Below are 12061 nucleotides of genomic sequence, written 5' to 3'. Positions count from 1 at the left end.
TGCTTGCACCTTTTCTTTCCATCATTAACCACGGGCTGCCAGGCCTTGCGGGAGGAGGGAAGGCTGGAGGGTTGGCTGTCGGTATGGGCATGCGCGCTTTGGGTCGTCGGCGTGACGGCTGTAGGGGCGTGGTCTCGCCGGCGTTTCCGTCTGTAGCCCTGAGACGTTCGCAGACTTGGGCGCTATGGTTTTTGTGCCTGAAGTGCTTGCACCTTTTCTTTCCATCATTAACCACGGTAGCTCCCATTACTTTTATGTTTATTTTTGTGAGACAGGGTCTCGCTCTGTTGCCCAGGCTGGAGTGCAGTGGCGGGATCATAGTTCAGGGGAGCCTCGACTTCCTGGGCTCCAGCGATTCTCCTCCCTCAGCCTCCGGAGTAGCTGGGACTACAGGTGCGCGCCACCACTCTCGGCTAATTTTTGTAATTGGTAGATAAGGGGTCTCACTGTTTTGGTCAGGGTAGTCCTAAACCCTACACTTCAGCGATTCTCCCGTCTCTGCCTCTCAAAGTGCTGAGATTACAGGCGTGAGCCACTGAGCCCGGCCTAGCTCCCACTGATGGACTGCTCACCGAGGGCCAGGCGGTGTGCTGAAGCGCTTTCAGAAACACATTTCTCATGACAGCCTTGTGAAGTTGGAGTAATAATGTGTTTACCTGAAGCAATAATATCTTTGGAATAATAGGTTTACTACTAATGCCAGTTATTGCACTTACAATGCATTTTAGAAAGTAAACACTTTTTTACCATTATCACCTAAAGTCTTACTGTTTGGAAATCATATTACTGTCTTAGAATATGGACCAATGCCCACATGCACACTGTGAGGGACTAAATGAAGAAGGGTAATAATACAGAGGGAATTTAAATTCACGGCTCATCCTTTACCAGCTGGGGATTCGGACATGGGCACGTTATTTGATGCTGCTGAGCTAGATAAAAAGGAGAATACTTTAAGACTGGCTAATGAGTTGCTTATGTACATAAAGTACATACTGGTATGTAATAAAGTTTCAGTAAATGTGTACAATTATTGTGCCTGATTGGCGATTTCATTGGAACAAGTACATATCCTGTCTACTCCTGTACTTTGAGCAAATTCTTTTTTTGGAAGCGGTCTTGCTCTGTCACCCAAGGTGGAGGCTGGAGTACAGTGGCATGATTTTGCTCACTGTAACCTCCACCTCCCAGCCTCAAGCGATCCTCGTGCCTCTGCCCCCGAGTAGCAGGGACTGCAGGCATGTGCCACCACACCTGACTAATTTTTTGTATTTTCTGTAGCGAGGGGTTCTCAGGCCATGTTGTCCAGGCTGGTCTCAAATTCCTAGGCTCAAGAGATCCGCCCTTCTCTGACCCCCAAAGTACTGGGATTACAGGCGTGAGCCACCATGCTTGGCCAAAATTATTGAACAAGTATTTCTGTGCCTTGTTCCTTAATAGAGCAAGAGTAAGGGTTTTTAATTCCACAAGTATTTGATCTAATCTCACCAAAAGGACAGTGTCATGTCAGTCACACAGATACCTGTTCAAGGTATTAAGGTCCACCCTGAAATGATTGATCTGGTCAGCACATTTCTCTCTGTCTCAAACTGTCAGGATGCTTTTGAAAACATTTTCAAATTTTACGTACTATATCTGTGGGAATTCCTCTTCCTCCACATTTTTTTTTTTTAATTTTTTTGAGGCAAAGTCTTGCTCTGTCGCCCAGGCTGGAGTGCAGTGGTGCAATCTCAGGTCACTGCAACATTGCCTTCTAGGTTCAAGCCGTTCTCCTGCCTCAGCCTCCTGAGTAGCTGGGATTACAGGTACCTGCCACCACACCGGGCTAGTTTTTGTATTTTTAGTAGAGACAGGGTTTCACCATGTTGGCTAGGCTGGTCTTGAACTCCTGACCTCAGGTGATCTGCTTGCCTCAGCCTCCCAAAATGCTGGGATTACAGGCGTGAGCGACCACTTCCGGCCTTGCTCCATGTTTTGAAGGGTATGGTGTCCCAGTTTCTTAATAAAAACTGTATTATCAATACTGAGTCAGCTGGGCATGGTGCGTCACGCCTGTAATCCCAGCACTTTGGGAGGCTGAGGCAAGTGGATCACCTGAGGAGTTCAAGACCAGCCTGACTGACATGGCGAAAGCCCATCTCTACTAAAAATACAAAAATTAGCTGGGCATGGTGGCATGCGCCTGTAATCACAGTTATTCGGGAGGCTGAGGCAGGAGAATTGGTTGAACCCAGGAGGCGGAGGTTGCAGCGAGCCAAGATCGCACCACTGCACTCCAGCCTGGGAGACAAAGTGAGACTCCATCTTTAAAAAAAAAAAAAAAAAAAAATCAATACTGAGCGGCCTGCCACAAGGGATTTCACATAAATGATTACTTATGGTGTTTAAATGTAAGCTGTTGTGTCATTTCTGCTCATTAGTTTTATGCAAACAGTTTACAGACAAGGATCAGCAGCCCTCTGAAAGTGAGGGAGAGGATGATGATGTGGAGGCTGCCTTGAAGAAAGAAGTTGGTGACATTAAGGCATCTACAGAGTTGAGGCTAAGAAGATTCCAGTCAGTGGAAAGTGGAGCAAATAACGTCGTCTTCATCAGGACACTTGGGATAGGTGTAACGAATACTTGTTAAGATTATTGATCTTATAACATCTGGGTATATTCCTCTCTCAGGGAATACTGCTTACAAAATGGCTTCTTGGGCATGACTCAATCATTTGATGGCAGCTTCTGTACACTATATTAGCAGTTGGCCTGTGGAGAGGTAGAATGGGGTGGTGGATGTAGCATTGCCTTAAGAGTGGAAACCTGGCTTTGCTGCTTCCTTCGTATATAACAAAGCAGAACTAGAGTGCCTGTTCTGTCTAAAAGGGGCAGCTGCTACTCAGCTCCAGCCAGTTGTAGCTCTTTGGGAATGCAGGACCAGGTATTCGAATTTCTCAAAATAAGTTGGAAATCTGGAGTTTTTTAATTTTTCAATGTGGTCAACTAATTTAAACATTTTCAGAGCAGCCCCAAATAGACTTGTATATAGGCAGGTTGCAGCCTGAGGACCTCCCTTTCATGATCTCATGCCCAACATGGTTCTGGGATTCCTTCTGGGTCTGAGATTTAGACTTCTGTGCTAACTTAGCTAATGGATTAATTACATCTTTTAAAGTGACTCACAGATTTTTTTTTTTGTTTTTGTTTTTTTTTTGGTGAAAAAGTATGTACTGTTTAATGTACTCTGATAGTTGTTACAGGAAAACAACAGCATGGTGTTAAGGTTGGATAACTCAGGACTCACAAAAATGTTAACAACACTGTCTAAACAGTCATTTCTAGTGCAAGCAGTAATGATGAAAAGTTAAAATATTAGGTACATTATAGTACATATTAGGCACTGAAGAAATACTAGTTGGAAAAACGACTAGGTAGAGTCATTTAAATTCATTATCAGAATTTCTTCTGTCAACTTATGTCATTGCCAGTGAAAATTCATTTTAGAGTTCAGTCTTTAGGATGTCTGAGAAATTACCTTCTTAACTTTTTTTTTTTTTCTTAAGAACCTGAGAAATTGGTGCATCATATTCTCCAGGATATGTACAAAACCAAGAAGAAGAAGACTCGAGTTATTCTACGAATGTTACCCATCTCAGGCACATGCAAGGCTTTTTTAGAAGATATGAAAAAATATGCACAAACATTTTTGGAACCCTGGTTTAAAACTCCTAACAAAGGGACATTTCAGATTGTGTACAAATCTCGAAATAACAGTCACGTGAATAGAGAAGAAGTTATCAGAGAATTGGCAGGTATGTTTCTCTTAGTGATTTTCCATAGGCGTTCAATGGTAAATACTTGTTTTTAAAGGATTTTTTTTTCTTTTTAAAGAGTTAAGGCTTACATTTTTGAGTGTAGAACAAATGTATTAAAATGTTCTTAAAATAATATTAAATCAACTGATTTCAGTATGTTGGATATGAGATTTTCTGGTAGTTAGATAAAGTCTTTTTTAACTCAAAATTGAATTTTGTTTGGAAAAAAATATTCTTACTAAATGTTGTAGGGTTTCATTTACATTTATTTATTGTAAGGGTAGAGTATTTGAAGTCCACATAGAGGAGTGTATTACTGTATGTCTTATTTTAACAAGAAACAGAGACAAAAGATTTTTTTGTATCTGTCAAACATAATGGTATCCTCCTCAGCTACGTGTTTTTCTCTTTGTTACAGGAATAGTGTGCACCCTCAATTCAGAAAATAAAGTGGATCTCACCAATCCACAGTACACGGTGGTAGTAGAAATCATCAAAGCTGTCTGTTGCCTGAGTGTTGTGAAAGATTACATGTTGTTTAGAAAATACAATCTCCAGGAGGTGGTGAAGAGCCCTAAGGATCCATCACAGCTTAACTCAAAGCAGGGAAATGGGAAAGAAGCTAAATTGGAATCTGCTGACAAATCAGACCAAAACAACACAGCAGAAGGAAAAAATAACCAGCAGGTACCAGAGAATACTGAGGAGCTGGGGCAGACAAAACCAACGTCTAATCCGCAGGTGGTAAATGAGGGAGGAGCCAAACCTGAACTTGCAAGTCAAGCCACAGAAGGATCCAAGTCAAATGAAAATGACCTCTCATAGGAAGTCATTCGGTGTTGGAGGTAGGTTTCTCACTTGGGGCTCTGTGAGATGTTGCTGGGGTTTCACCTTAAATTGTGACTTAAAAACAGTTTTTTATTTGTTTGCTGCATTATGCTGTTCTCACAGTAGTGAACAATGATTGCGCAGCCCTGTTAACAGTTTTGTTAGGGATCTTTCAGCCCTTATAGTATTATGTAGAGGCAGACCCATGTGCTGCTATTGCAAAGAGGGGAGGATAGGAGGAGGTGGATGTTGACCTCTCCCAGGCTCCTCTTCTGCAGTGCCAGTGAACTGTACTGTTAAGTAGAAAATCAGAGGGAAGTTTTCATTCTAAGGAAGGCGTTTTTACATGCCACAGCTCAGCTGTCTTGCTGCCACTTTGTTGTAAACATTGCAAAAATGTGGATCATGTAGGTTAGAAGTGAATTGTTTAGTGAAGTTTTTGTACTTTTGTGATTTTCTTGTTTATGTCTGTTTTTATTTTTTTATTTTTATTTTTTAACATTTGTGTGTAACAAAGTTGACAGTCCAGTGCCACAATTTTGGAAGGCAAGATGTGAGAGAGAAGAGAACCATTTAGGCATAGAGCTACAGACATTTCTGAAAAGGTTGGTGATGAAGAATTTCAGTCTTCTGAGTATACTTCAGTATACTAGTGCAACAAGGGACACAAAGAAATTCTGTCTTTATAATGAAAGCTACTTCTCAAGGGTTTTATATGGACTCAGTCCAAGCTGTCCTATCCTATTGTGCACTGTCTGTGGCATGCAACTTACAAAACTAGCAATTGTAACTAAATCACAGCCACTTGAGAAGAAAGGATATTCATTATTTTCAAATGGCTTTTGGACTATCAAAAACAGTAAGGCTTTTGTTCAGAAATCACATTTAGTCAAAAGGTTTAAGAAGCAAATTATTTAGTAGCAGAGCTTACCTCAGGAAAGGAAAATATGCGTAGTTGGTGAGAATCTAATAACATTAAAATGCTGGGGCAAGATGCAGTACAAAATTGAAAAGACTTTATTTTCTCAGTAAGTTGATTTACTGATGATATCTCATATGATGCAAAAAAGGTTTTGTGTCATTAACTGAAAAGTGGCAGCTTCTCTATCCAGGATGATGAGTCAACAGATTTCACTAATACTTGTCATGCTGTAGCATTTGTAAGATTTATAAATGGTAAAATTCAAAGAAAACTTTTTCTTTTGCTAGAAGCCTGCCAAAACAAAGGCCAATATATAATGTTGTGACATCATATCTGATAACCAGAGGTCTGTTATCTACACTTCTGGTGCCCCATCAGTGGTTGTCTCCATAAGTCGTTTTGCATTATTAAAGAAATCCTGATGTTGACATTATAGCACACTGCTTTCTTCACAGAGATGCTGATATCAAAAACTTGAAGATACAGTGATGTTCTGAATAATGTTACAAAACTGGTTACCTGTGTCAAAGACTCATTTATGCAAAAATGTTTAAAAAAAAAAAACCACCCAAAAGAAAAACCTGGACGAATAGCACATAAACCTCCCGCACCATACAGACATCCATTGGCTTATCAGAGGAAGAGTTCTCTACAGGATATTTGAATTGAAAGGTGAATTACCAGAGTACTTATAAGAAAACAGCCAGCTTTTGCTGAGTGCTTTGGAAATGAAAAATGGCTACAGAAACTAGCCTATTTTGCAGACATTTTTCATCACACGAACACATGGACAAGTCTCTGAAAGGTTCAGGGGAAAATTTTTTTTCTTAAAGTGACAAGAGTCTTAGATCTAAAAGGAAACTGACTTGCCACCTTGCCAGAGGAATCCTTGAAATGTTTCTGCAGCCACTTGGACTTGAAAGTGAAGGGTACAACTCTCAAATCTTCTCTAACCCAACTGGAGGAACCACAAGACCCAATGAAATAGCATTTTCTCTCCTTTTCCCAGCACTAGTATATAACTGTATGAGGAACCCTTGTCTATGAATCTGCTCAGCTTGAAATTTTGTCTCTGAAGGAAGAGAATGAACTCAGCCCTAGTCTGACAGTCCTAAATTTCTGTGAAATAAGAGTATTCTTCAAGTTAATGCTCACACTCACATACCATGAGGGTTCTCTGCAGGAGTTTCCTGAATTTGAAAGTTTTTTCAAGGCCTATTTTTGGGTAAAACAATTGAAAAGGCAGACACCAACAAAGTCTGCAAAGTAAACTGTCCAGATTAAGAATATTAAGAAGCTGTAAAGTTAGCTTGTAGAAATGGGCTTATCCTTAAATTTTAAAGTTAGGAATTGCTAAAAATGTTAGGGTTCCTGCACAAGTGGCTATGTTTATTTAATGGCTAGTGAACATGGGAATATATTTTTATCCTAGCTAGTGGTTCTATTTGGCAAGCTAGACTAGAATGATTTGAGAGGGGTAAAGAGAATAGGCAGGACCTTCCTTCTGTAGCTTTACGTATTTTGAATGCTAATTCTTAATGACATTGAAGTTACTTTGAAATGATTGATAAGAGGATTATTAATATCATTTAGGGGAATAGGGAGGATAGGATTTTGGTGCCTTCTTCAGCAGACTTGCTCCAAGACAAAGATTCTATTTTGATAGTGCAAGACAAAAGGACTCGGAAAAAAACCGGCCATATGCCTACAGAACATACAACTCTGTGGAACTAAATTGTTTTTACGTTGTGAAAGCTGCTACTTTACCGGAAAGACTTTGATTTTATAGTTTTGTTTTTAATTGCCTTTTATATTTATTTGTATTTGGTAAGCCTCAGTTGTTATACAAACTATTCTTTCCCAGTTACAAAATCCTGTGTTCAGTTGTAACCTGAACTCATTAAAATACTTGTTTTCAGGTTTATCAACTGTTTATTTTCACTGACATTTGAGCATGTTATTTTATAAATGATGAGATTCCAGAATAGGAAGTAAGTGCTTTTTATTCCCCTTTTGTTTTTTCTTTTAAAAAATTACGTCAGTTAAAAAAAAGTAAAACTGCAGTCTTGTTGTTTAGAAAACATTTAGCTCCATAGAGGAAAGAATGTTAAACTTTGTATTTTAAAACATGATTCTCTAAGGTTAAACATAGTTTTCAAATGTTATTTTTACTTGTATTTTGCTTTTGGTACAGCTAAATATCAAGCTTGTTTTTCATAGTTCTGATATTTTCAGAAAAATCAAAGTAAATTTGTTCCCTAAAAATTGGTGTTCTGTACTTTTTCTTTCTTTCTGACTCTTAGTAAATCTGTTGCTTTATAGTATATATATATATCATGAAAGATGTTTATATGTCAAATTATAAAAAGTCATGGACATGAACCTAAAAAGTATAGAAAATTTATTAATTACCCTTGATCCTTAAATCCAAGTTTCAGATATTTTACAGTTAATTTGCTTCAGAATGAGCCACAGTAATACAGTACTTACTTTCATTAAATTCACTTACTGATTTTTGAATTATACTCCTCATTTTAACAGTGTTTTAAATGTCTTAAAGTTTGGTCTCATAAAGTTGTTAAGCAGAAGAAATTGTCTTGAACATTTAGGGTATGTCTTTATTTTGAATTAATCAGACACAAAATACAGATTCATTGTGCACTTTCTAAGTAATCATTTGACTCCTATTTTAAACACTAGAAACCATTATTACCTTTGTCAGTTTGGTTATTAAAATAATTTTCATCCATATATTTTTAGACTTTTATTTTTTAAGTTTTTAGCTAAGTAGAAAATAAAAACTTCAACCAGGAAGGATCTTAAACATTTTAAGAGAGTAGTCATGGAATTATCAGGAACAAATAATGAGAGAAAGCAATCATATTACTACTTAACCCTTCAGTTTTTTTTTTTATCAAGCTATGTTCGTCCCCATTCTTGGTCTCTTAAAACATTGTGTTTGATTTTCCCAGTGATTGTCTTTGGGAGTTCTTGAACAAATTCCACCTAATTGACAGAAAAACATTGTGAGACATTTGATTCCATTCTTCCAGTTAGTGCAACAGGAGAGAGCTTGCATGAAACTCAGACTGAATTTTAAAGTCTAGATTATCTTGATAATAAGCCTAAGCTTATTGAATCTCACGGACACTAGAAACTGTTCTGTTTATATAAGAAGGGTGACAGTGTAGCTCCATCTTAGGGGTTTTTAGTGCAAATTCACTTAAATGCTTTGCCACAAGAAAGTAATAATCCCTTTACCCCATTGCTTTCTCCTAGTTCAAACTAGTCCTAGGTCTCTACTGTTCTGGAAAATGGAGACTACACCTAAATGCAAAAAGAACACTTAGTTCTTGTCTTTTCAGAGCTAGATCCTGGAGATTGAAGATTTTTTAGGGATAATTTGGAATATAATACAGTTTTCTGCCCTGGCTTGACCATAAAAATCCTCTTTTCTGTCCTCTCAAAATAAGACTACTACTGTATTTTAAAATGCCCTCAAATAGCCTTTCTGAAAGTCAAAATTCATTAATTTAGTGAATGTAATGGAGAAAATGTGAGTAGTTCTTAGGTTGAAATTAACTACCTTTTGCCTGAAATGATGCTAACTGAAATAGAAATCTCATGCAGACGATCAGTCAATATCAACCAATTCCACGGTTAGAAGGAAACTACAGGGCCATCTATCTTCATGTCTTTATGTAGTATTGTTCTTAAATCCTTATTTGATGAAACTTTCTGGTTTCTTTGGATATTGTCTTCTTTCTGAATATTAAATGGGGCCCCTTGATACCTACTGTCATGTTCTTTGAATTTATAGGGGTATTAGGGCCAAGAGTCCTAGGATAGATGTCAAGTGCTGTCGCTAAAAACAAGGCAGTTGGTCATCCTTGGCCACTGTGCTTTTCTCATACAGAATGGGACAAAAGATTTCTAGAAAGATTCTTAGTAGTGATTCAGTATTGCAGAGTTGATTAAAGGCTCTAGTTCATCATGCGTTTATACTGTTCTAACAAAACATTTTCAGGTTCTTAGGGCTAAACAAAAAAAGGTGCCTTCTACCTATATAATGAGCTACTATATGGTCAACATAGTGAGACCCCATCTCTACAAAGACTAAAAAGAAAAAATTAGGCAGGGCACGATGGTGCACACGTGTAGTCCTAGCGACTCAGGAGCCTGAGGCGGGAGGATCGCTTGAACCCAGTAGTTTAAGGTTGCATTGAGCTATAACTGCACCACTGAGCTCCTGCTTTTGCCTGGGTAACACAGCAAGTGTCCATCTCAAAACAAAACAAAATGAAGCAAAAAACTCTCAGGAAAGATTGATCTATCTCTACAAGGTCGTTTCTTGCCTCATGTTGTTTGCTTCTCTTTGTAATACTGTTTAAAACCTACCAATTAGATAATTACTGAGGTTAGCATAATTTATATTATTCATTGTTCATACATTGATTCTAATTGGTGGTTACTTCTGTTCAGCTGGAATCATTTATATTGAGAGAATGAGAACATGGCAGCAAAAGGAAACTATTTCGGAGAATAGAATAAATGGGGAGTGGAGGGGGTATAAGAGGTAAGAGCTCACTGGTGTGTGAGAGGGAGAGGTACAGATGTGGGAAGATGCTGACAAATTGTTTTGAAATTTTGTCACTTGCTGTGTCCGTAGGAAATGTCCATGAGGAAAGGAAATTAGGAAAATAGGGCTTCTTCCTAGAAGTAAGACTATTATTGTCATTGCCAGAGTTTCCTTTCCATTGGTCCTAAACAGTCTCATGAGACTTGTTTGGGAAACTGGCCACAATTTTCTGTTTGCCTTGTTTCTGTGAGAAAATGTATTCTGAGTTCCATGGCAGTTGTCCATTCGGTGAAATCTGCTGCCTATCCAGTGAAACCTGCATATGCTTATACAGTATCTGTTCCCCCTTTTTACTAGCTACTGTAGTTTTTCCTATAGAGTATTACCCTAACTTCTCTCTGGTGGGATTGACACCAACCCCTATCTCCAATGATAGACATATTGAGAGGTGACAGCGTGCTGGCAATCCTGGCTCACTCTCAGTGCCTCCTTGGCCTCTGCGTCTGCTTTGGCCACGCTTGAGGAACTCTTCAGCCCGCCACTGCACTGTGGGAGCCCCTCTCTGGGCTGGCCAAGGCCAGAGCTGGCTCCCTCTGCTTGCAGGGAGGTATGGAGGGAGAGGCGCGGGTGGGAGGCTTAGCACCTGGGCCAGCAGCTGTGGAGGATGCGCTGGGTCACCCAGCACTGCTGGCCTGCCGGGCTCAAATTCTCGCCGGTCCAGAGCACTGCAGCCCGCCATGCCCATGCTGGAGCCTCCCCTAGAGGTGCCGCCCCCTGCTCCAGGGAACCAGGTCCCATCAACCACCTAACGGCTGAGGAGTGCAGGTGCCGGGCAGGACTGGTGGGCAGCTCCACCCACGGCCCTGGTGTGGGATCCACTGGGCTAGCCAGCTGGGCTCCTGAGTCGGGTGAGTACTTGGAGAACTTTTATGTCTAGCCAGAGGATTGTATATGCACCAATCAGCATTCTGTGTCTAGCTTGGGGTTCATGGTTGCACCAATCAGCACTCTGTATCTAGCTAATCTGGTGGGGACCTGGAGAACTTTTATGTCTAGCTAAAGGATTGTAAATACACCAATCAGCACTCTGTGTCTAACTCAAGGTTTGTAAACACACCAATCTGTACCCTGTGTCTAGCTCAAGGTTTGTAAATGCACCAGTCAGTGCTCTGTGTCTGGTTAAGCTGGTGAGGACTTGGACAACTTTTATGTCTAGCTAGAGGATTGTATACACACCAATTAGCACCCTGTCAAAATGGACCAATCAGCTCTCTGTAAAATGAACCAATCAGCAGGATGTGGGTGGGGTCAGATAAGGGAATAAAAGCAGGATGCCTGAGCCAGCAGTGGCAGCCGCTGTTACCCCTTTTCGCGCTGTGGAAGGTTTGTTGTTTTGCTCTTTTCAATAAATCTTGCTGCTGCTCACTTTTTGTGCCCACACCTCATTCATGAATTGTAATACTCACCACAAAGGTCTGTAGCTTCACTCCTGAAGCCAGCGAGATCATGAACCCACCGGGAGGAATGAACAACTCCAGATGCCACCGCCTTTAAGAGCTGTAACATTCACCGCGACTGTCCGTGGCTTTATTCTCGAAGTCAGCAAGACCAAGAACCCACCAATTCCGGACACAATATGATCCAAGTCTGGCCGATCAGCATATATGATTACCCTGAACCACACTGGTGAGAGATGTGATCTAAGGTAGGCAAATGCAGTCCCGAGAGTTACTTTAAATGATTGAAAACAGAGCTCTGTCCTTTCCTGGAGGGATGGAGGGTTGCTAACCTGTGTAAGTCTGGAGTTGATTGCTATCAAATAGGAAGAACCCACTCAAATAGAGCCAGCATAAAGAACAGCAGAGCCAAAAATGGAAAGAGACTAAGTCTTGCCAACCTTACATGAACTTTTGGATGTGGCTGTACTTGAATACA

General features: G+C 40.1%; 1 protein-coding gene across 2 annotated transcripts; it reads left to right on the top strand.

Annotated features, from left to right (window-relative positions):
• The first annotated feature begins 1894 nt into the window (after positions 1-1894).
• THUMPD1 (THUMP domain containing 1) lies at positions 1895-7812 on the top strand. 2 transcript variants are annotated; one of them, XM_011931875.1, is made up of 4 exons: positions 1895-2609; positions 3546-3794; positions 4216-4642; positions 5143-7812. In XM_011931875.1, the coding sequence occupies exons 1-3, from the start codon at positions 2378-2380 to the stop codon at positions 4620-4622; spliced, it is 888 nt and encodes a 295-aa protein (XP_011787265.1). In that variant the 5' UTR covers positions 1895-2377; the 3' UTR covers positions 4623-4642; positions 5143-7812. The 2 variants fall into 2 exon arrangements, with proteins under 2 accessions (XP_011787265.1, XP_011787264.1); XM_011931874.1 differs by having other exon boundaries at positions 4216-7812.
• The last annotated feature ends 4249 nt before the right edge of the window (positions 7813-12061 follow it).

Source organism: Colobus angolensis, unplaced genomic scaffold (genome assembly GCF_000951035.1).
Source record: "Colobus angolensis palliatus isolate OR3802 unplaced genomic scaffold, Cang.pa_1.0 Scaffold92, whole genome shotgun sequence".
Lineage (NCBI taxonomy): Eukaryota > Metazoa > Chordata > Mammalia > Primates > Cercopithecidae > Colobus > Colobus angolensis.
Note: the sequence above shows the minus strand (reverse complement) of the source record. Positions and strands in the feature narration are given on the sequence as shown.